General features: G+C 33.5%; 1 protein-coding gene across 1 annotated transcript; it reads left to right on the forward strand.

Moving 5' to 3' along the window:
• The first annotated feature begins 431 nt into the window (after positions 1–431).
• LOC143071852 (adipose-secreted signaling protein-like) lies at positions 432–25,635 on the forward strand. The gene is made up of 4 exons (XM_076246465.1): positions 432–570; positions 19,224–19,466; positions 23,487–23,615; positions 24,764–25,635. Exons 1-4 carry the CDS (start codon positions 543–545, stop codon positions 24,862–24,864), a joined length of 501 nt encoding a protein of 166 aa, XP_076102580.1. The 5' UTR covers positions 432–542; the 3' UTR covers positions 24,865–25,635.
• Positions 25,636–26,749: the final 1,114 nt, after the last annotated feature.

Genomic DNA, 26,749 nt, shown 5'->3' on the forward strand with positions numbered 1-26,749 from the left:
AATTTTTTTGGGGCCCTTTATAGCTTGCTGTTCGGTGAAAGCCAAGGCTCCGTGTTGAAGGCTGTATACCTTGACCTATAATGGTTTACTTTTATAAATTGTTATTTGGATTGAAAGTTGTCTCATTGACACTCATACCACATCTTCCTATATCTATTGTGTATTGTTTCTTTTGTTGACTAGTTTATATTTTTGAATAAGCAGTTCATAGTGGAATGTAATTGGGAAATCTCAAGTGTACATCAAGTCCAAGTAAAACAACAAAACACCTATCCTTATATAATACACACTCAGTCTAAGTTTTTGTTTTGAACGTTTTTAATATTTTATTTTTATATAAGTTCCATTTCTTTTGACTTTTTAAAAATAGTTTTAACGAGAACGGGTGTTTGCACGGGATTGTCTAGCTTAATTTTAAAATATTTTATTAGGAAGAGTTGCCTCCCGTTTGTTGTACTAACGATAACATATTTGCCATGTTCAGAACAAAGTGATCTTGGGGTATAAACTCAGGTTATTCATCGATCTGACAACGTTAGAGAATGGAAACAATATCGGAGAATTCCAACAGTAAGTACCTGTGATCTATATTATTGTTGAGGTCACTTGTATCATCTAAATCATCATTTTATGAACTATAAACTGTTAAAGATCTTTTGATTTTTATGCTGTTGGGTTACTGTCTTATTGATTTATACACAATGAATCATATAATAGGATACGACAACGAGGTCTTGAAATGTTGTACTGTATTTTTAGAATTAGTGTTGATACTCTATATACTAGGGACTATATATATATATATATAAAATATGTCAAGCACGTACATATGCATGTATGCTGCTTTATAATTTTTGTGTGAATGCTGGTTTATGATATCATAACTACGGAAGCCGATAAGGGCCATTCAAAAAAAATAAATTATGTCGTAATTTCGACATAACATGTCGTTATTACGACATCGCTATGTCGTAATTTCGACATAACATGTCGTTATAACGACATCGCTATGTCGTAATTTCGACATAACATGTCGTAATAACGACATACACTATGTCGTTTTAACGACATAGCTATGTCGTAATAACGACATCGCTATATATTTAAAAGAATATGTATTATGATTGCCAAGAGACTAAATGACACAGAAATTAACAACTATAGGTCATCATAATGCCCCCAATAATTAGAAAAGCCCCCGCATAGTCAGCTATAAAAGATGGACGGTCGAAAGATACCAGAGGGAGAGTCCACGAAATGCTGTGTGACAGACAGTGTTATTTATAAATTATTAGCTCCCTTGGTAAAACTCCAAATTTCATATTTAATGTATTTCATTTTTAAATAATTACATGAAGCGTAATAAGTATATATTTGTTAATTGCATAGCTTTTGCTATTTGAATTCATTGGTTAAAGATATTTATTTATATTGTAAAGTTTAATTTTTGCATCGTCGCAAAATCTCTGGTACTTTCTTTGGTTACCTTCTGTAATAAAATTATATATTTTATAGATCCCATTGAAGTTAAACAAATATCCAATCGTGGAAGGGCTATATAGCCTGTCAAGATCAATATATACTTCTATTTGTTTCAGTCCTACCAAGGCAAGCCAAGCTGTCCACCTCCCTGTAAATAAGCGCAAACTACATGGCTTCTTGTAATAAGGGTGAACTGAAGTATTGATTGCTCTATATCTACTTTCAAACGGTGGGCACGATGTTCCTACATCCCCTAGGATTTAAAACAGAATCTTCAAAATTTCATCCGCAAAACAAAATAAAAATGTTAGAAAACACGAACCAATATTAAAACAAAATCAATATATGTTTTAAATTATGTTTTTACAGCTCTTCATCATTTAGTAACTAATACCTAGTTTATTTTAAAGATTAAAATAACAAAGCTATGTGAAAAAAAACGGATGTCCAACGTTACATTTATGAAAAACTGTTTTAACTCTTATGTAAAGTGATCCTATTTCTTATTCTCTGATCTTTTTTATTCTTGGCAGGAACAGCGACATGTGTCGGTTCTTTGTGGCGTTAAAGCCGTTATTTTGCCAAATTTCATTGACTCGGTGGCTGCATATTAAGCTGGAATAAGAACTAGAGGCTCTAAAGAGCCTGTGTCGCTCACCTTGGTCTATGTGAATATTAAACAAAGGAAGCAGATTGAAAATTGACTACAAAGGTCAATAACTCCTACAGGGGTCAATTGACCATTTCGTTCATGTTGACTTATTTGTAGATCTTACTTTGCTGAACATTATTGCTGTTTACAGTTTACCTATATTTATAATAATATTCAATATAATAACCAAAAACAGCAAAATTTCCCTAAAATTACCAATTCAGGGGCCGCAACCCAAAAACAGGTTGTCCAATTCATCTGAAAATTTCAGGGCAGATAGATCTTCACCTGATTAACAATTTTACTTTATGTCAGATTTTCTCTAAATTATTTGGTTTTTGAGTTATAAGCCAAAAACTGCATTTTACCCCTATGTTCTATTTTTAGCCGTGGCAGCCATCTTGGTTTGATGGCCAGGTCACTGGACACATTTTTTAAACAAGAAACCCCAAAGATGATTGTGGCATAGTTTGAATCAATTTGGCACAGCAGTTTCAGAGAAGAAGATTTTAGTAAAAGATATATAAAATTTACGAAAAATGGTTAAAAATTGACTTTAAAGGGCAATAACTCCTAAAGAGGTCAACTGACCATTTTGGTCATGCTGACTTATTTGTAAATCTGACCTTGCTGAACATTATTGCTGTTTACAGTTTACCTATATCTATAATAATATTCAATATAATAACCAAAAACAGCAAAATTTCCTTAAAATTACCAATTCAGGGGCCGCAACCCAAAAACAGGTTGTCCAATTCATCTGAAAATTTCAGGGCAGATAGATCTTCACCTGATTAACAATTTTACCCATGTCAGATTTGCTCTAAATGCTTTGGTTTTTGAGTTATAAGCCAAAAACTGCATTTTACCCCTATGTTCTATTTATAGCCATGGCGGTCATCTCGGTTAGTTGGCGGGGTCACCGGACACAATTTTTAAACTAGATACCCCAATGATGATTGTGGCCAAGTTTCAAATAATTTGGCCCAGCAGTTTCAGAGGAGAAGATTTTTCTAAAAGATTACTAAGATTTACGAAAAATGGTTAAAAATTGACTATAAAGGGCAATAACTCCTAAAGTGGTCAACTGATCATTTTGGTCATGTTGACTTATTTGTAGATCTTACTTTGCTGAACATTATTGCCTTTTACAGTTTATCTCTATCTGAAATAATATTCAAGATAATAACCAAAAACAACAAAATTTCCTTAAAATTACCAATTCAGGGGCAGCAACCTAACAACGGAATGTCAGATTCATCTGAAAATTTCAGGGCAGATAGATCTTAACCTGATTAACAATATTACCCCATGTCAGATTTGCCCTAAATGCTTTGGTTTTTGAGTTATAAGCCAAAAACTGCATTTTACCCCTATGTTCTATTTATAGCCATGGCGGCCATCTTGGTTAGTTGGCGGGGTCACCGGACACAATTTTTAAACTAGATACCCCAATGATGATTGTGGCCAAGTTTGGTTAAATTTGGCCTAGTAGTTTCAGAGGAGAAGATTTTTGTAAAAGTTAACGCCGGACGCAGGACGACGACGACGGACGACGACGACGACGGACGCCGGACGCCAAGTGATGAGAAAAGCTCACTTGGCCCTTTGGGCCAGGTGAGCTAAAAATGTCCAACGACGTATTTCGTTAACTCAACGACTGAAAGTGAATTTTATAAGTAGATATAGCAGAAAATGAATAAAAAGAGTAAGACACTAATAATATCTAACAAAAGTACAAATATTTGCCTCATTGTTCGTGAGTTCAAATATTGCTGATTCAATAAAATCTTCTCTTCACAGTCGTTTTTCTAACGGTAGCCATTTTGTCCAAGTTGATATTTCATTTTCAAAGCAGTTAACGCGTATTTTTTGTAATTGATCAAAACAAAAGTTAGATACACGAAGAGTAAAAAATGCCAAGATTCTTTTCTTATTAACTACATATTTGGGTCTTCAAGGAATAAAATGATTCCACGCATTACAAAACGGTAGCCAATTTGTCCAAACGTCTGAAAACGTCTAAAATCCGAAAGACGCTAATTTCCGACGCTACATGTGCTAAAGTTTCAATTAAATGTTCATGATAATTAACAACAAATCGTGTTATGAAATTTGGAAAAAGAGGTTGATGATTGCTGCCGAAAAAAAGAATAGTACATGTTGCTATAGACTCCGCCCGGGGACATATGTTCGACACAGGTTAAATTTTGCAATTTTTATTAATCGTTTATAGCTTTTAACGATTTATTTAATAGAATGGGGAAATGGGGGAAAAATCACATGATCATCGTCCAACTTTTTCAAAGACAAATTGGAGACACCAAGACAGTCCTCTAAATGTAAAATGCGAATTGAAATTTATGTTGCGGAAGTACTCTGAAATAGACAATTTAAAGTCGTCACTTCAGTAAGGTGCAATCACCAATAATAAAAGACTTAATACCAGTTCACGGAATGTTTTAATTCGTGATTTGTCCTGCTATTCATGTTATAACTGTCGTGATGAAAGTAATTCCTGTACTATCGAAGCCGGAACTTTTCGTCAATATAAACTTGTGCATGAAATGGAGGTAATTGAAAGACGAATCCCAAACAGCGACGAAAACTGTTTCATCGAATTAATAAAAACCCGGGATTATATTAGCCGTTTTCGCGGACGATCCAGGAGTAGATTACTATATTTTAAAATGTATATCAGAAGTTGAACACTATAGATGACTTGGGAAATAATTCTCAAGCCAAGGTTCAAGTAATTGAAGGGGTGTATTTCGACAACTTGTGTGCCAGGGAAAATACAATTCTATTCAAATTTAACCAAGGGTAAAAATGTCCGATTTACTTGCAGTGTCAGATATATTTGAATTGGAGTTGAATTAAGATATAGAAATTTTACAATGACAGATGATATGCACCTTGAAAGTTAAACATCCTATGATAAAAGTTTTGTACATCTAAAAAAAATTTTTTTTATTGAAAACCGTATACATGTACTTCCTCCCATCTTTCCTTCCTACATTACTTGCGACAGTTCTGCATTTTTTGTTGAAATAACTTAAAGGATAAACATTCTTAAATCGAATCATTTCCACAACTTGAGGTAACTTATGATAAAATGATATCACAAAACGAACAGAACCAGAATCAACCAACATATAAAAAACCGAATAAAACTTGCAAAAATTAATCGAACTCAAAAACCCTCTTCGACGCCGCATTTTAAGTGTAACGTGGTGTTGTAGGAACATCGTGCCCAACGTTTGAAAGTAGAAATAGAGCAATCAATACTTCAATTCACCCTTATTACAAGAATCCATGTAGTTTGCGCTTATTGATTGGGATGTGGAAGGCTTAGTTTGCCTTGGTAGGACTGAATATCAGTCAACGTATAGTTCTACTTATTATTCTTCCACAAAGTTGAAGTTTTTAACGTCCTTGACTGGCTATGTAGCCTTTCACGATACGTCGGTAGTTTAATGAACTTTAATGGGTTCTATAAAATATATAAGTTTCTCACAGAAGGAAACCAAAGAAGGTAACCAAAGATTTTGCGACGATGCAAATATTAAATTTTACAATATAAATAAATATCTTTAACCAATGGATTCAAATAGTAAAAGCTATGCAATTAACAAATATATACTTATTAAGCTTCATGTAAATTATTTAACAATGAAATACATTAAATATGAAATTTGGAGTTTTACCAAGGGAGCTAATAATTTATAAATAACACTGTCTGCCACACAGCATTTCGGGGACTCTCCCTCTGGTATCTTTCGTCCCTCTTTTATAGCTGACTATGCGGGGGCTTTTTCTAATTATTGAGGGCATTATGATGACCTATAGTTGTTAATTTCTGTGTCATTTAGTCTCTTGGCAATCATAATACATATTCTTTTACATATATGGCGATGTCGTTATTACGACATACTGATGTCGTTATTACGACATGTTAATAACGACATGTTATGTCGTAATTACGACATAGCGATGTCGTTATAACGACATGTTATGTCGAAATAACGACATCGCGATGTCGTAATAACGACATGTTATGTCGAAATTACGACATGCTATGTCGTAATTACGACATAAAATTTTTTTTTTTAATGGCCCTTATCGGCTTCCGTACATAACCATATACATGCAGTGCCAGTAGTATGTTGGTAGGTCCATTCATTGGATCCGGCTTGGCCATCAGCGATATAACCGTATGTCAAATTTTATGCAAATTTAAAAAGTCAGAATTTTGCATGTTATTTAGCAACACAAAAACTAGCTTCAGTTATAAAAATTAAAAAACTTGCCCAATGTAAACCAATTATGAAACTAAATATCTGAATTATACCAACTGTATAAAAATACATTTTATGTAAATATGACGTATACTAGTAAATTTGTGTTTATGTCCCAGATACCAGGATAAGAATGAATATAGGACAGGCTTAAATGATAATTAAGACAGTAGATGTATAAGTTCCAGTTATACAAATTGAAGATCATTTTTACAGTTTACTACATGTCACATGCTAGTTGTTTCTGTTTTACATATTAACATGTTGAACTGGGCCACAATTAAAAATATTTTGGTTTGCCCAAAGGTTGAGACAGTGGGAAGGTAGGTAGGTAGGCATTTTCTTTTCTTTTTTTCAAAAAAAAAAATTGAAGTATCAGGTGTTTATTTAATAGTCTTCATGCCTATCTGATTAAAATACTTCTTCAAATCAGGACAATAAAAGAATTAGAGTAGGCAGCTTTTTTCTGGGTAGGTAGGGTTTGGGCAAACAAACCTATTCTTTTTTTATGGCCTTGTTAAATGTGAGAAGCTTATCCTTGTCATGGGTTGGAAAAGGACTGAAACCACCATATCCATTCCCGTTGTCACAACTTCATGATTAAATGCACATCTTGGCCTTCTGTCATATATATGATCATAGCTTATGCCAAGGGTGCATATATAAACCATAAATTGATGACAACCCTATGATGACATATTTAAAGATCAACATATTGGTAAAAAAAACAATCTTAGTGAGGACTTAACAGACCACTTTGATGTGATGCTACACATATACATCTTAGTGAGGACTTAACAGACCACTTTGATGTGATGCTACTCATATACATCTTAGTGAGGACTTAACAGACCACTTTGATGTGATGCCACACATAACCATCTTAGTGAGGACTTAACAGACCACTTTGATGTGATGCTAACATATACATCTTAGTGAGGACTTAACAGACCACTTTGATGTGATGCCACACATATACATCTTAGTGAGGACTTAACAGACCACTTTGATGTGATGCTAACATATACATCTTAGTGAGGGCTTAACAGACCACTTTGATGTGATGCTACACATATACATCTTAGTGAGGACTTAACAGACCACTTTGATGTGATGCTAACATATACATCTTAGTGAGGACTTAACAGACCACTTTGATGTGATGCTACACATATACATCTTAGTGAGGGCTTAACAGACCACTTTGATGTGATGCTAACATATACATCTTAGTGAGGACTTAACAGACCACTTTGATGTGATGCTACACATATACATCTTAGTGAGGACTTAACAGACCACTTTGATGTGATGCTACACATATACATCTTAGTGAGGGCTTAACAGACCACTTTGATGTGATGCCACACATATACATCTTAGTGAGGACTTAACAGACCACTTTGATGTGATGCTACACATATACATCTTAGTGAGGACTTAACAGACCACTTTGATGTGATGCTACACATATACATCTTAGTGAGGACTTAACAGACCACTTTGATGTGATGCTACACATATGAGGCTTGTATAGGGTATATTGGGATACGGGATATTTGCCATTTTAATTTTAGGGATACGGGATATTTGTCCTAAAAGTAAATTGGATATGGGATATTGGTGCATTTATAAGGATATTGATTTTTTAACATGAACAAAAATAAGTTGAATTTAAAAGTTAAGTACAGAAATATTTACATCTCACTTGATAAAATTGCCCCAAAAAGTTTAATATTAAAGGTCATTTTAGTGCTTTGTTGATTTTAATTGAGTTAATGGTCGTTTTATTTAAAAGTCATCCAAACCCAAGCGAAAAGTATTGATTTATTTTCGATATTTATATGTTTATGTGTACTGATAATTTTAAAAGTATTTGTTTTGCTTTCCATACTTCGTTCCTTATTGTTAATTTTCCTTTTTTGGATGGTGATGTTCCTTTGGCACTATCTTACAGTGTTTGTATATCACAACACCTCCGCTATGCCCGTGTCTGTTGTAACGTTTTGGATTTTAATGAACGAAATCTATGTATTACTGGTAAATAATATTAAGTCAGGGATTTAGTTACCACAAATCACTTAAAATCTTTACTAAATTCTAGATTTGGTTTTGAAGTTTGGTTCTACCTGTAAAATTTTTTATTTCAAACGGGATAGCACATCCTCATTTTTACGGAGATGTTGTTTACCGTGCCATTGGATGTTGGATGTGTAATGATTGATAATTTAGTCTCAGATGCATTACTTTTTATTAGTTGTAATTGGCTTTGAACTAGCTGTCAATAACTGCAAGTACTCTCAGATATGTACTTAGTGTCTTTTTGTTGATGGGATGTACAAGTACTCGGTCACGTCCACTCTCTGTTTTTGTTAGATGTATTTCTATTTGTATCCATCTGATGAGTTAAGCCTTTTTCAACTGATTTGTATAGTTCGTTCTTATGTTGCACCACTGTCCCAGGTTAAGGGGAGGGTTGGGATCCCGCTAACATGTTTAGCCTCGCCACATTCTGTATGTATGTGCCTGTCCAAATTCAGGAGTCTTTAATTCAGTGGTTGTCGTTTGTTGCTGTGTTACATATTTGTTTTTGTTCATTTTTTTTATACATAAATTAGGCCGTTAGTTTTCTTCTACATTTGTCATTTCAGGTCTTTTTATAGCTAACTATGAGGTATGGGCTTTGCTCATTGTTGAAGGTCGTACGGTGACCTATAGTTGTTAATTTCTGTGTCTCGTGGTCTCTTGTGAAGAGTTGTCTCATTGGCAATCATACCACATCTTTTTTTTATATTATATGCTCATATGCATTGATAATTTTCTTGAAATAATCATAGATTTTTGTTAGATGTATCCATCTGATGAGTTAAGCCTTATTGTTGTCAATGTTTTCATTTGTTTTAATGCTTTATATGATTACAGGATATTTTATAGTGTTTTACCTCTTATTTTTTACGTGGCGTGGCGAGGATCTTCAGAGGTCTCCACGTTTTACAGATTGTTCTGATGTGCAACGGCTGTTTTGCCAGACAAGCTGGGCCGGGGGACGTCAGAGCACGTCCCATATCAAAAAGTAGATATTTCGCTGTATAAACTATGTTAATAACGAATAATTACAAATAATCAATGTAAATTAATATATTTTCTTTCTATTACTGGTGTTGTGAGGAAGGAAATTAAAAAAAAGTAACAAAAATATTGGGATCTATGTAATTCATAAAGTTCAAGATCACAGAGTCAAATGTTGTGTTATTTCTTTGCAAAACAAGGGCTGTGCAAATTTTGCCTGCTGTAAAAATATTGCAACAATTAAGTGTAATGTAGGTACATTAGAAGAAAGCTTTCTTGTGTTAAATTTTGAGTTATTGAACTTGCATGCTAAATATCCACTTTTTGATATGGACGTGCTCTGACGTCCCACAGTCTCAGCTTGTCTGGCAAAACAGCCGTTGGATGTCAGAGCAACCTTGGACAAGAGACAGGGTTGCGCCTTTCTGTTCTTTCCAACATAGGTTAACGTGTAGGATGAAGTTTCTTATCAATGAAAGAAGAATGCTATCAAAATTATATTTTACAGTCATATGCATCACGGTTTGAACAATTAAAAAAAAAGTCTGAAATTAGACCCCTTACACTTTTATCGTTTAACATCACATAAAAGAGATTGTAATACAAGGCTCTAAGATGGAACACTTTTTCTTTTGGACACATACATTGTAGAGGCCCCTCATGGGGGGGTCCTAGTAATCACATAATCACCATTTTTTTGCCAATATAATCACATAATCATTAAATATTTGCTTATCTTTAGTAATCAAATAATCATAAACTAAAAATACAGTCCTAGGTAATCAAATAATCATGAAATATTTGGCTTAATAATCAAATAATCATTAAAAAAATGGCCAAGTAATCACATAATCAAAAACCCCATGAGGGCCCTCATTGTATATTCTTATTTAACACTAGAAGTATGCACTAAATCTCTTTTAACACAGTTTGTTTTCCCAGAGTCAAAATTGTTGACGTTGTGATGATGAGGAAAATAATGGGCTTGGGAATGAATTTATAATGATTTTTTAGGATATTTCAAAATAGTTTTAGGGATATGGGATATTTGTAAAAAATAATTATTGGGATATTACGGGTAAACATTATAGGGATACGGGATATTGGGATAAAAACTTAATGGGATATGGGATATTGATACCCCCCTAAACAAGCCTCACATATATACATTTGATTTGTGTGTATTAATTGATATGACCTTTGATGAGGAAGTAAATTGATTTCATATCTCTCTGTAGATTTAACTATTTTTTCATTAATTCAAAAGCTAAACAAAAATGAAACAACAATCTCATCATTATTTCTCACATGAATTGCCAAGTCTTAGTTTTTTAGTTTTTTAGTTTCCGGAATGGTTATCTAGAAGACCGATTTAGTCTTATAATGATTACTCCTATACAGGTTAGAAATATATTGTATGTTCATACAAGGACATATAAATATATGTCTCTGGTTCATAGCTTACTGTTGGCTAGGTTTGCCTTTGCATAGAAGCAATTAGGAATTTAAGGGCCCTGGGACTTTTCATACATTATTTTCGCATTAAAGTATTTTGTATAAATTTCCCGTATTCCAAGACTTTTTATACACTACTCAAGTAATCACAATCACCAAGAAGAAATTGTAATAAACTCAACGAGTGACAAACGTAAAGAGATATGAACAAGTTAACAGACCGGCTTTTCACTTTGAACCAGTTCAGTTAAGAGGAAAATTGAGATACCCTATGAAACGATACCTGCGAAATTTAAGAATTTCTAACTAAATTTTATGTTTCTCTGGTGTAATGATTTTGAAATGTAACATGGCACATGCATTTATTTACAAAGTACAATTTCGATTTTTATACTGTTAAGTTGATTGTTGGTTGCTTAACGTCCGGTAGATGTTTATACAGAATAATTACTGTCACGTTATGTAAAAAAAAGTAGGATGCAATAAAGACAACAGACGACAGTGCATCCCAAACTCTGTCTGACCGACAAAATGTCTGACAAAAGTTAATTTGGTCAGATAGAAATTTTCGTATTTTTATGTGAATATATAGTGTGCCGAAAACGTCAAATTTCTTTTGAAGTTAGACAAAACCCTAAAACAGTTTGGCACAGACTGAGACGATTATAAATCTCACCTAAACTTGACCTTAGTTCAACATATTAATATTAATTATTCATGTGTAGGTATATTGTCGCGGGAAATTATTGTGATTTCACAAATATATAGAACATGTGTAAGAACATTACTATATATATTAAATTTACAATACGTGATTTTTCCCGAGCCTGTAACATTTATGTCGCAAAGCATGACATATTTATCTTAGATTCCGTCGGACTCATTTAGGTTTAATATTTTTATACATCAATAACTTGGTGAAACCTTCGGTTGTTAGGAAATTTAGACAGAAGCTTGTTTATGAACATTGATACAGTAATCACACCAAAATTAGAAAATATTTATTTTCATATTGTCCGTATTTAACTGATCAAAGGACTTTTTTTTTAACATTTAACAAGTAGATACAGTCTGATGTTGAACGGTTTGTTACACATCCATTCCTTTGTCAAATCTATATAGAATTTTATTAAACTTTGGCAGAACATTTATAGTTATAATTAAGAGATAATGTCTGAAGCTAACTTTTGATATTTATTTATATGTTTCTCAGTTTTCTGTAGTTTTCTGATATAGATGGACTTTTTACATTTAACATTTACCGACAGTGTCTGGGATTACACTTTTTTGACATGATAATTTAGTAAACCATCATGAATTGTTATGAAACTTGGACAGAAGCGAATCTTCAAGACGATGAAATAGCATCTATACCTTTTTTTAAATTTTGTATTTTACTTATAAATGGACTCACTTTTTAAGTCACCACAACACTTTTACACTTACAGCAGCAATCACCGGCGAGACACAGGGTTTGCGATTTTGTTACATTTTGTATACAGATATATTATTTCAAGCTTACAGTTCTCTATATAAAGGTAATTGGTAGCGAAATGTAACTATTTATACAGCTGTATCTAACATTACGAATGCCTTTGGCGGAAGATGTCAACGTGAGATGGATTATATATATATATATATCATATATCTGTTAAACGAGAAGTACAAATGACAATTTTCATTGAAGTAATTCGTTATCAGTATTTAAACTCTGATAACACGAAAATTATACATGGTTAGGTTTCAGGAACTGTCTTCATCTTTTCTGAATAGTGCTTATTTATCTTTACAAAACACGTCCTAATCAAATTAATCAAACCACTCCAGAAACTGTTCGTAAACGATCATATCGGTTCTTTTTCAATCGACTTTATTACATAACATCCCGATAGAAATGTAAACCATAGATATAATAGCTATTATATCTATGTGTAAAAGTAAGACTTGCTACATTTCTTTTTCTTGTCGATTTCCCCTCAGTGTATTATCAGGGAATTGTATATTAAAATATACAATTCCTTGGTATTATTAAATAATCTTCCCACAAACTAATACGCTGCATGAAAACTTTCATAATACTGATGACACCAAGACGCTGAATTTGCTATTTAATTTAAAGGATTAAAAGAAAAGAAAATGAGGAATGAGCATGTAGCAAGTCTAAATAAAGTATACCCATAATAAGTTTTCAAGCTTTGATTTTTAGTCTTCTGCCAGTTTTCAAACAGTATACTTGAATTAGTACAGTCATTATTTAGTGTACGTGCAGCTTAAAAATATCGACATTCTATGTGTTGTGTCTTATGTACTATTATTTGTCCCTTGGCTTTTTATTTTTTAGATATATGAATTTGTCAGTTTAACTTTATTTTTGATCTATTAGTGTAACTGTTCCTCTGGTGTCTATCGACCCACTTTTAAATGTCTCGGCCACAGGCGTTGGTCTCAGAAAAATAAATTCCAATATAACTTAAGGTATACAGGAAAAACATTTCTGAGACAAGTGCCTGTGTTTCGGCTTTTATAAAATGTGAATGTTGAGTTGCAAAGTACCGAATGGGAGAGGGGAATAAAACAACTTTATTTAGTTGATATAACCAACGAGAGAACTATTCACCAGGGACCAAATAACATGATGTAGACCATACGGTCTTCAATAATGAGCAAAACATATAGCATAGCAATATATATAAGGCTCTGATATAACATTTTCGTTACTAAGATACCGAGTTTCCAACATAAAAATCAGTACGCAAATTACTTCCATGTCACTTAGACTTTGTTGGAAAGTTGTCTGATTGCAAACTTCTTATTTGTATAGCTTTTATAAATAAAAACTAATGTAAAATTTGAAAAAATGCACTACGATTAGAAAACGACTATAAAGATGTTCAGATGTATCTAAAGGAGAATCACCTCACAAAAACATTGTATTGTTTGAAGATGGCTCAGATCTATATTTTTTAAGTTTCCGATTTATGTCCTGGAAATATCAAATGACTTGGTGCAAAGAGTCCTCCGATTCTTATTAAACTACTATTAGATAGACCGGTGAAATAATGCAACTCGACGAGTATAACAGTTACTGAGATTAAACACAACAAAGGGACATTCTCAAGACGCTTAGAGACCTACCACCGTGTAACTAGTTGTAAAAATGTACCTCGAGAAGCAAAACTGCATTCCTCCACCAAATGTAACTTCGATACCGACATATAAGACTCTGCTTCATTTACTGAAATTAAATTTGATTTTCTTTACTAGTTTTTAAACTAACACAAAAGTTAAAAAAAATTTGGTCAAATATTGTATCACGTCGTCGTCGTCGTCAGCATCGTCCGAAAACATGGTTTCCGGATAATAAATTTAGTATAAATGAATAGAAATCAATAAAATTTTAACACAATTTTTATAACCACAAAAGAAATGTTAGGATTGATTTTTGGGGTTATGGTCCCAACAGTTTAGGAATTAGGGGCCCAAATAAGCATTTTTTGTAGTTTCTAGTCAATAACTTGTTTTTAGCTCACCTGACCTGAAAGGTCAAGTGAGCTTTTCTCATCACTTGGCGTCCGTCGTCCGGCGTCCTGCGTCCGTCGTCTGTCGTCCGTAAACTTTTACAAAAATCTTCTCCTCTTAAACTACTGGGCCAAATTTAACCAAACTTGGCCACAATCATCCTTGGGGTATCTATGTTTAAAATTGTGTCCGATGACCTGGCCATCCAACCAAGATGGCCGCCATGGCTAAAAATAGAACACGGGGGTAAAATGTATATTTTGGCTTATATCTTTGAAACCAAATCATTTAGAGCAAATCTGATAGGGGTAAAATTGTTGATCAGGTCAAGATCTATCTGCCCTGAAATTTTCAGACGAATCGGACAACATGTTGTTGGGTTGCTGCCCCTGAATTGGTTATTTTAAGGAAATTTTGCAGTTTTTGGTTATTATCTTGAATACTATTATAGATAGAGATAAACTGTAAACAGCAATAATGTTCAGCAAAGTAAGATCTACAAATAAGTCAACATGACCAAAATTGTCAATCAACCCCTTAAGGAGTTATTGCCCTTTATAGTCAATTTTTAACCGGATTTTTGTGGCAAAAATGTCGGTTATTGATTTGGGGATGTACGGCGGGCGGCCGGTCGGGCGGTCGGTCGGTCGGGCGGGCGGCAATCAAATGTTGTCCGTGCATTAACTCATGAACCGTTCAACCAAAGCTTTTAAAATTTTAATATGTTGTTACTGACAACTAAATGAAGGTTCAATAATGGCGATTTTGACTTTTACCGTTCAGGAGTTATGGTTCTTGAAACATTGAAAAATGGAGTTTCCAGTCGTGTCCGTGCATTTACTCATGAACTGTTCTACCAAAGCTTCCCAAATTTTAATATGTTGTTACTGATGACAAAATAGAGGTCAAGTTCAATAATGACGATTTTGACTTTTACCGATCAGGAGTTATGGTTCTTGAAAGATTGAAAAATGGAGTTTCCAGTCGTGTCCGTGCATTTACAAATGAACTGTTCTACCAAAGCTTCCCAAATTTTAATATGTTGTTACTGATGACAAAGTGGAGGTCAAGTTCAATAATGACGATTTTGACTTTTACCGTTCAGGAGTTATGGTTCTTGAAAGATTGAAAAATGGAGTTTCCAGTCGTGTCCGTGCATTTACTCATGAACTGTTCTACCAAAGCTTCCCAAATTTTAATATGTTGTTACTGATGACAAAATAGAGGTCAAGTTTAATAATGACGATTTTGACTTTTACCGTTCAGGAGTTATGGTTCTTGAAAGATTGTAAAATGGCATTTCCATTCACGTTGTTGCATTTACTCATGAACCATTCAATCTAAGCTTTTCAAATTTTAATATGTTGATACTGATGACAAAATGGAGGTCAAATTTGATATTGACGATTTTCACTTTCACCATTCTTCAGTAATGGTTCTTGTGATATTGCCAGGACACAAATAAATATAAATAAATCCGGTTTGATGTCGTTGTGACAGCCTCTTGTTAACAACTTTTCGTCATTTTTAGTATTCTTTTAAAAAATCTTCTTCTCTGAAACTACTTGGCCAAATTTAACCAAACTTGTCCACAATTATCATTGTGGTATAAAGTTTAAAAAATGTGTCCGATGCCCCGCCTACCAAACAAAATGGCCGAAATGGCTAAATTTAGAACATAGTGGTAAACTGCAGTTTTTGCTTTATATCTTTGAAACTAAGACATTTAGGGCAAATCTTTCAAGATTTAAATGTCCATCAGAATAAGATCTATCCCCTCACAAATTTTCAGACGAATCGGACAACCCGTTGTTGGGTTGCTGCCCTAAAATTGGTAATTTTAAGGAAATTTTGCAGTTTTTGGTTATTGTCTTGAATACTATTATAGATAGAGATAAACTGTAAACAGCAATAATGTTCAGCAAAGTAAGATCTACAAGTAAGTCAACATGATCAAAATTGTTAGAGGACCCCTTAAGGAGTTATTGCCCTTTATAGTCAATATTGAACAACTTTTCATCATTTTTGTAACTTGTACAAAAATCTTCTTTTCTAAAACTATGGGCCAAATTTAACCAAACTTGGCCACAATCATTACTAGGGTATCTATTTAAAAAAGTGTCTAATGACCTCGCCTACCAACCAAGATGGCCGACATCAGTAAATACAGTAACAGGTGAGCGACACAGGCTCTTGAGAGCCTCTAGTTAAGTGTATAAAGCTCTCTGAAATTATACAATAAGTTTCCATACTACAAAGGGATGGTTTAAAGGAAGGGGGGGGGGGTTCTGGCTCAAATCATTTAGCAATTGGGGGCAAAAATTGGTGGAAAAACATGGGTTTTTCTGGTTAAAGGACAAATTAGACATTTTAAAAGCAGTTTAAGGGAGGTAATCCAATTCCTTTTAAAGAATACGTTTATATACATATGTTTGATTAAAATAAAATTTCTTCAAATATTTTGTTGTTGAGGGGATTAATATTTAATATTCAACAGCTTAGTCTCAAAAGCAAAAAAAAAATAATTTTAAGTTCATTAGACCACACTCATTCTGTTTCAGAAACCTATGCTGTGTCAACTATTTAATCACAATCAAAATTCAGAGCTGTATCAAGCTTGAATATTGTGTCCATACTTCCCCAACTGTTCAGGGTTCGACCTCTGTGGTCGTATAAAGCTGCGTCCTGCGGAGCATCTGGTTATATACTATAGTATATACTATATATGTGATTTACAAGTGTAATGATGTGTCGCGAGTGCAACTTTGATGAACCAGTGGCGGATCCAGAAATTTTCATAAGTGGGGGCCCACTGACTGACCTAAGAAGGGGCCCGCTCCAGTCACGCTTCAGTGATTCCCTATATAAGCAACCATTTTTTTTTTCAAAAAGGGGGGGGCCCGCCCCCCCCCCCCCCCTAAATCCGCCTCTGTGAACTTAAAAGAAGGTCCGAGAGCTAGGATTTAGGATTATAGTTGACTCACCGTTGCGTACCCTGCTTGGCGGATGAGTCTATATAGGAGAGCGTACATTGTAGCAGCAAAAAATAGATCACTCGAACCTTTACATGCAGTTCATTTTTGTTTGACGTAGGTCCCCGACTTTACACCGTGATTACTAGTATATAAATTTACATGTGCTATCTAAGTTACTTGATGACTAAACATATACTAGTAGTTTACAATTACGAAAAACGAAGATGAAAAAAATAGAGGCAACATTAAATAAGATACTAGTAGTAAAATAACATAATATATATATATATATATATATATATATATATATATATATATATATATATATATATATATATATATATAAGTACGTCTGAGTCAGTGACAACTCTACAACAGATGTATCCATCGGATCGCCATCAATGATGGTGATACATGGCTGTGTACATAATGTATATACAACTCGTCTAAACATCAACCCAACAATGTTTGATCTGTAAATTTGCTTTCGCAAATTTTTTTTGGTTCTTCCCTCGCCGGGAAAGGTAACACACGGCCAGCGAAAGCTCTTTTATTGAGAGCCCAGGTGGTCGTGTGGTCTAGCGGGACGGCTGCAGTGCAGGCGATTTGGTGTCACGATATCACAGTAGCATGGGTTCGAATCCCGGCGAGGGAAGAACCAAAAAAAATTTGCGAAAGCAAATTTACAGATCTAACATTGTTGGGTTGATGTTTAGACGAGTTGTATATATATATATATATATATCTTTTATTTATATGTAATAAATCTGAAGGAGAATATAACACTGATTTTGAATTGCTAAATGTGGACCAATCAAGTTTACTTCCCGGATAGACAATCATGTACCTAGCTATATAGATGAAGCACATGTCTTTTTTTTCAAAAAACAATCGGCATTCTCAACGGAACCAAATGTGCTCCTCTTCTTGTCAATATTTTCCACATGAGGTTGACTTCATATCGGAGCCTCTTATGAAGAATTCATAGAATTTGAGCATTTTCCTTTAACTTCACGTACCACAATAAAGATGGTGTCGTATCACTTAATAGTTCAATGTTAGGTGACTATGTTGAACGCATATATTCCATTGAACTTAAAATGAAAGATACAGATGCAGCTTTTGTCTCACATTTTGACCTACATCTAGAAATTGCATTGATGGACGATTGAAAACAAAAGTTAACGACAAAAGAAACGATTCATCTTCCCAATAATCTCAGTTTAATTATCATGTATAGCAACATTTAAGCAATTCCTGCATATGAAATATATATCTCCAAGTTGATAAGATATTCCATAACTTGCATATCTTATAAAGATTTCTTTGATAGCGGGTTGCTGCTTTACAAGGAAGCTATTAAACAAAACCCCTTCGAAAATGTTACGGCCGAAATCACGAGTTGGTTGACCGCTATTAAATATTTAAATATTTTCGTCACATATGACGAATTATCATGACAGCAATACTCTTCTTTCCTTCTAATGTGGCCTACTGACTAAGACTTACATGAGCGGCACGACGGGTGTCGCATGTGGTGTAGGCGTAAATAATTGTAGCCGCAGCAGAGAGGGCATTTAATTTTATCCTTATCCGTCGGTCCGTCCGTTTTATTTGTTTATTTTCATTGATCTATTCTTTTTACAAGACGACGTTATTTGTCTGAAAGGCAATAACACTTTTAGTGAATATGCTGATAGACGTGTGACGTCTAAACTTATATATTTGAAACATCTTATTAAAAACTGATATAGTTGTAAATTTTAATTGTAGCAACTGATGGTGGCCACGAAGGACATGTCCACTTCGCTCCAGAACAAGTGGAATCTCATAACATGGAAATCCAAGTGAAAAATATAAACGACGATACAATAGACATACATTTAGGTTTTCTAAAAGTCCATCATTACTATGAAGTGTCCTTCTGTGTTCAGGATAAGTTGGGAGAAGATGTTGAAACGGATCCATTACAAAATGTCCATGTGACTATACAACAGACAACCCCGACAGAAACTGGTAGGTAAAATATCATGTTACTACCCAACAGATTACACAAACAGAAGCTGGTAGGTAAAATGTAATTGAAACCACCCAACATATCTAAACTGAAACTGGTAGGTAAAATGTAATTGAAACCACCCAACATATCACACCAACAGAAGATGGTAGGTAAAATGTCAGCGTAGCCATACAATAGATTACACAAACAGAAGCTGGTAGGTAAAATGTAATTGAAACCACCCAACAGATTACACCAATAGAAGATAGTAAGTAAAATGTTGTTGTAGCCATGCAACAGATTATATCAACAAAAGATGGTATGTAAAATGTAATTGAAACCACCCAACATAATACACGTCACCAATATAAAAAAAAAGTAAGTAAAATGTTGTTGTAGCCATACACCAGATTACACCAACGAAAGGTGGTATGTAAAATGTAATTAAAACCACCCAACATATTACACCAATAGAAGATAGTATAAGTAAAATTGCGTTATAGCCATACAACAGATTCCATCAACAGAAGTGGTAGGTTAAATGTAATATAAACCACACAACATATTACACCAACAGGAGATGGTAGGTCAAATGAAATTGACACTGCCTTACAGATTACACCAACAACAGGTGGTATGTAAAATGTAATTGAAACCACCCAATATATTACAACAATAGAAGATAGTTAGTAAAATGTCGTCGTAGCTATACAACAGATTACACCAACAGAAGATGGTAGGTAAAATGTAATTGAAACCACACAACAGATTACACAAACAGAACACAAACAGAAGATGGTAGGTAAAATGTAATTGAAACCACACAACAGATTACACAAACAGAAGATGGTAGGTAAAATGTAATTGAAACCACCCAACATATTACACAAACAGAAGATTGGAGGTAAACTGTCGTTGCAGCCATACAACAGATTACACCAACATGATATGTTATATTTCGAATTTTTCATTACACTTTTAGTGCGTCACTTTGTGTTAATCTTTCGAATTTTTATTTTCTTTCAACATTATCGTCATCTTTATAGTACTCCCAAAAGAGAAGAAAATACTCTGCCTACATTTAAATCTTCTGGAGCATTGATGTAATATTAAAAGCTTCTTGAGTCTAGATTAATGCCAATATATATAGTAACCAATAAGGAGATGTTGTATTGTTGATTATGAGAGACGAGTCCAAGTGAAGAGAAATTAGGCAACGTTTGGTATAAATCCAGTACTGTAGCTTCTAAGCTTATTAATTCCATTCAAAGCCAAACAATTTTGTGAACTCGGTTGTTTTCGTTATATTATGAAAAAAAAACGAGATAAAGAAAACCATTACGTGACTACCTGTATCTAATCTGTTTATTCGCCGTTGGGTATTAGGATTAGTAACAAAAAATCGGTCAATACAGCAAACAGAACATTTACAATTACGTTTTAAAACACAATAAAAAGACAGAAATATCATAACAGTAACTCAATGATAACTTGCATTCACTTAGAACATATGGGGATGAAATGAAGGTTTTATAATCAGCAGTTTGGGAGTATCCTCTCTAGTTTCCAGAACAACAGAAAAATAAAACAACCGGCATTGATGGAGTTTTGTTTTCCATTTGGGAGTTAGAAAAATCATTTGGCGCATGTTTTCTGTATTTCTTTTAAAGAACAATTAAACTGTTGTCTCTTTTGCACACAACTGGAAAAATTTGACAATAAATCTATCTTTTTTGTGCAAACATAAAAATGATATACAAAACTATTGAAACAGAAAACAAAACAGCATTCCAAAGAAGAAAAAGCGAAATGGCAATAATATAACCATTTAAAAGAATTGTAAAATTAAGTAGATCAAAAAGCAGCACCTGTATGTGTATGAATTATGACAAGTAAATATATCAAAGGTGGTATGATATTCCAGAACTTCTCATTTCCGATCATGTTTTCCTTGATAAAAGTTGTTACTTACAAAGAGACTATGAAACCAAGAGTTCCAAGGGGTGAAGCGAAATTCAACATTACTATTACGAATTGGTTGATTGTTATGGAACATCTAATTCACATATTTTTTCAATTGTTATAACTGAATTACCCACAATCCCGTCCTCCCTTCCTCAAATTTGTTGACACAAGTAACACAACTAGACGGTGCCACATGTGGAGCAGAATGTACTTACCGGTCCGGCGAATCTCCCGTTTTTATTAGCTCACATGGCCCAAAGGGCCAAGTGGGCTTTTCTTATCACTTGGCGTCCGTCGTCCGTCGTCGTCTGTTAACTTTTACAAAAATCTTCTCCTCTGAAACCACTAGACCAAATTTATCCAAACTTGGCCACAATCATCTTTGGGGTATCTAGTTTAAAAGAAGTGTTCGATGACCCGGCCAATCAACCAAGATGGCCGCCATGGCTAAAAATAGAACATAGGGGTAACATGTAGATTTTGGCTTATATCTCTGAAACCAAAGCATTAAGAGCAAATCTGACATGGGGGTACAATTGTTCATCAGGTCAAGATCTATCTGTCCTGAAATTTTCAGACGAATCGGACAATCCGTTGTTGGGTTGCTGTCCCTGAATTGGTTAACTTAACGAAATTTTGCAGTTTTTGGTTATTATCTTGAATATTATTATAGATAGAGATAAACTGTAAACAGCAATAATGTTTAGCAAAGTAAGATCTACAAATAGGTCAACATGACCAAAATGGTCAATTGTGTGATTGTCCGTTGTTGTAAATTTTTACCAATTTTTTGGTAAATTTTTGTTATCTTACAAAAATCTTCTCCTCTGAAACTACTGAGACAAATTAAGCCATACTTGGTCAAAATCATTATAAGGGTATCTAGTTTAAAAATGTGTCCGATGAACCCACTAGCCAACCAACATGGTCGACATAGCTAAACATAGAACATAGTGGGTAAAATGCAGTTTTTTGGCTTATATCTCTGAGACTAAAGCATTTAGAGCAAATTTTACATAGATAAAAATGTTCATCAGGCTAGGATATATTTGTTCTAAAATTTTCTGACGAATCAGACAAACTGTTGTTAGGCCCCTGAATTAGTAATTTTAAGGAATATTTATTGTTTTTGGTTATTATTTCGAATTTTGGTATAAATAAAGATAAACTGTAAACAGCAATAATGTTCAGCAAAGTAAGATTTACAAATAAGTCAACATGATCAAAATGATCTATTGACCTCGTAAGGAGTTATTGCCCTTTAAAGTCAAATTTGACAATTTTTCATAAATTTTTGTAAATTAAATCTTTACAAAAGTCTTCTCCTGGAACAACTGAGACAAATTTAAATAAACTTAGTCACAAATAAGCATAACGGTATTTAGTTTTTAAAAATGTGTCCGATAACCCTGCCTGCCAACCAACATGGCCAACATCGCTAAAAATAGAACAATGGGGGAAAATGCAGTTTTTGACTTTTTTTCTCTAAAACTAGGGCAAAAGTAGTATGACGGTTGCATTATAATTAAGCATCAATTGTAAATAAAAATATCATGTGAGCGACACAGGCTCCTTGGATCCTCTAGTTTAGGGTCTTGTTGCTCAGTCTTTGGTTTTCCATATGCTGTGTTTTATAGATCGTTGTTTGTCTTTTAGTCTTTTTCCGTTATAATCTTACATAGACTAAGCTTTTGACACCACAAACATCGTCCGTCACCTGAAGTAAAACTTGTAAATACAAAAAAGTGTATAGAAAGATAAAGTTCTACAATAAAGCTACAGGCAAAAAGACATAAAATCAGTGGTAAGGATTGTCATTAAAGAAAAATAACCCCAATAAGGAGTCATTGTTGTTTATTTATCTTTTTATCTATCTATTATTGTTTTTTATGATATTATGCCAAATTTATTATGCATATTTTTTTCATATTTAATGTTCTCCATGCAAACCGATAGGTATTAAAAAACCTGACCGAAAAGTTTCCCAACTCGCAAAACCTTTTATAGCAAGATCTAAAATATGATATGTAGGTTTTTTGAAGGAACAACTGTAACAGTTTCTTATATTTCAGGAAATGGTCATTCGCTCATGCTACATTTTTATGCTCATAAAGAAAAGCTATTAAAGGAGATACTATTCCTTAAAAGTTGTAGTGAACCAGAAAAGACTGTGAAATTGATTTTACACGCTAGGGTACTAGGTATGTAGACCAGACAGTATATATTATTCATTTATAGTGTTGTAACTCTTGACGTAAAATAAATTAGCTTTATTAAAATGTCTTTATATAATCTTGGTATAAAAAAAAACCATTTGATGCTGATGGCAGAATGTATAAGAATATATTCAACATGACCTTTGCTTACTACGTCTTTTTGCCATAAAAGGCTAATGGATACTTCGCCTACATTAATTTTATCTTTATTATCTTCTTTTGTGAAATGAAATACTAGTACACAGCATTTGAATTTTTATTTCTTCACGAAGACATCATGATTGAAAAATATATTGGTATCGAAGTTAACATTATCATTCCAATAGATGTGGGTGCTTCGTATATGAATATTGAATGAATAACCTCGAGGTATAGTAATATTGTCATGATAAATTATAGCTTTGTAATAAGGGATTATAGAGATAATGGCTAATGTCGATATGTGGTGACATAGAGATTACAAGGAGATGGCGGTGTTTCTCGAGAGAAACGAGATCTATGGAAAATCATTGTCTATTGAGAATAAGAAAGCGCTGTATAACTTTAATGGAGATTTATGGCGATACGAAAGGTCGTTTAATCTACTTTGTTCATTGCTAAACTTGTCAAAGGAAAATTGTAAATTAATGTTGGTTGACTTTATAATAGAGCATTTAAAAATTATTTCAACGTTTACGTTCAATTGCAAATATTTCATACATATATAAGATGCTAAAAAGTAATTTTAAAGAGAGCATGACACATACGTGACAAAGAGGACATGGTCAACAAAGGCTTCAAAGTCTCATCCTGAACATGCATGAAATATTTATCACTGGACGTTAGGTAACCTACATTTAATCAATCATAGTTTCGTCATAGAGGCAGATAATATATATTTTAAAGATCGATGTTCAAGTGACATAAATAATTTTACCGTTTAGTCCAGTGTCCTGAATACAAGTGAAACATTAGCCACTGGAGGTAAACAATCTTGAAACATGTTGATTTCTTTGCGCCAGTCAAATTACGAAAAAGATGAATGATGATAATCTATTTTTGTTGACAATAGAAATTAAAATTACTGCAATCATTTATAATGTTGTATTTGTTATAAGAATACTTGCTATTTTTGCATTATACTGTATTTGTAGGTAGGGGTAAGGGAACACCAGCTTTAAAGAATGGCATCAAATGTTTTAAAGTGGACCCTGAATATGATTCTGACGCTATGAGTGACTGGCAAGGCTTTTGATTTTGGTGTATAACAGTTTTTGTTGAGGAAGCGAAACATAGCGGTCTATCATTCCGTCATCTTTTAGGATTTGTCTGTATTTGTTTTTAGACATCAATTAATTTGTCAAACCTCCAAAGGATTTTATTAATTCTATTCAAAGCTTTTTTTATTTTTTTATACCAGAGCAAAATTTGTTTTTCTTGATCTTTTTTTTTTTGTATTTTACTAACAGATTAATTTAATCCTGTTCACATTTACAGACAGTCTGGCTCATACCACATCTTCTTATATCTGTAATCTGGATAGGATTTATTTCTTTTGACATGATACATTTGTAAACCATTTTGATGGTTATGAAACTTAAACTTCATAGATATAAGAAGATTTGGTATGCGTGCCAATGAGACAATATATCTTATATTCGAGATCAAGAAAAAGAATCTGAAGAAAAAAATGATTTTTTAGAAAACATTCTGTCTTTTAATGAAAAGTCATCATTACAGTCAACATTATACTTTACACCGACAGCAGCTATCGAAAGTAGGACACGGGTTTCCGCAAAAACTTTTATATCTTTTAAATTTCAAATTACTAGACGGATTTCAAGTTTTTTTCTTGTAATAACACAATCATGTTGTATTGACCTATACTAATGGATGAGGAATATTGTTGGTTGTTTTACCAAACGTTTAAACGTTAAAAGAATATATGTTGTAATATTGTGTATGTTGTATCATCAAATGATATTTTAATCAAAAGTATGTTTAACATATTAGATATATATATATATATACGTCTTGCCGTGTTTTTTTATTCAAGACACACAATTGACAACTCAAACAGACTGCACCTCCTGTATCCTTCTTTTTACATCACAATTTCTTACCCTCCGATACACATACTAAAAATCAGCTCAATATAAGAAGGCGTTTTAAAAAAGACTTAAATAAAACTCGTGCATTCTTTCAATGCAAGACTTTCAGCTTAATTTAATCAAAAGGAAGTTTCGAACCTTCAAGTCAGCTCACAGTCAGTTAAAGAAAAAGCCTATATCTCACATGTGAAAGAGTATGGCAGCTGCATCTGGGACCCACACACAAAATCACAAAAATCACAAATAGAAATCGGGTTCAAAGACGAGCAGCCAGGTATACATGCAATCGATACCATAACACCAGCTCTGTGACAAACATGCTTAACCATCTCAACTGGCCAACGCTTGAACTTAGAAGAATTAGAACAAGACTTATATTTTGCTTAAAATTATACACCACCAAGTAGTAATATACCGTACGACATTGTTTTAAAATACCATTAGACAGTCGAACAAGTTGCTTTTAAAAAAAAAATCAATATGTGAACCTTAGAACTTTTTTTTATGCAAATCTTATTTCAACTGAATTGTAAATTATATCTCAGTGTTTTCATTATCATGTGTGTGGAGGATAATATTTTCTCTTTATTGTAAATCAGGACACTTTGGGTATGTTGAGAGTGGTGTTAAATATAAAGAGGAGATAATTAATGTTTTTATTTCGATATTAATTTTTACCAACGTGAAAGTTCAAACTACTAGCTACCAATGGATGACACTTCTAGGGTTCTTATTGGTAGAGGTAATATTTCACCTAAGTCCAACAGCCATTTTATTTACTTTTCTGTTAAAAAAAACATATTAAATAGATATAGGAAGATGTGGTATGAGTGCCAATGAGACAATTTTCCATCCAAGTAACACTTTATAAAAGTAAACCATTATAGATCAAGGTATGGCATTAAACACAGAGCCTTGGCTCACAGTGAACAGCAAGCTATAAAGGGCCCAAAAAAATACTAGTATAAAACCATTCTAATGGGAAACTCCGGTCTATATAGAAACGAGAAACACGTATGAACTACATAA

This window comes from Mytilus galloprovincialis, chromosome 4 (assembly GCF_965363235.1).
Source record: "Mytilus galloprovincialis chromosome 4, xbMytGall1.hap1.1, whole genome shotgun sequence".
NCBI lineage: Eukaryota > Metazoa > Mollusca > Bivalvia > Mytilida > Mytilidae > Mytilus > Mytilus galloprovincialis.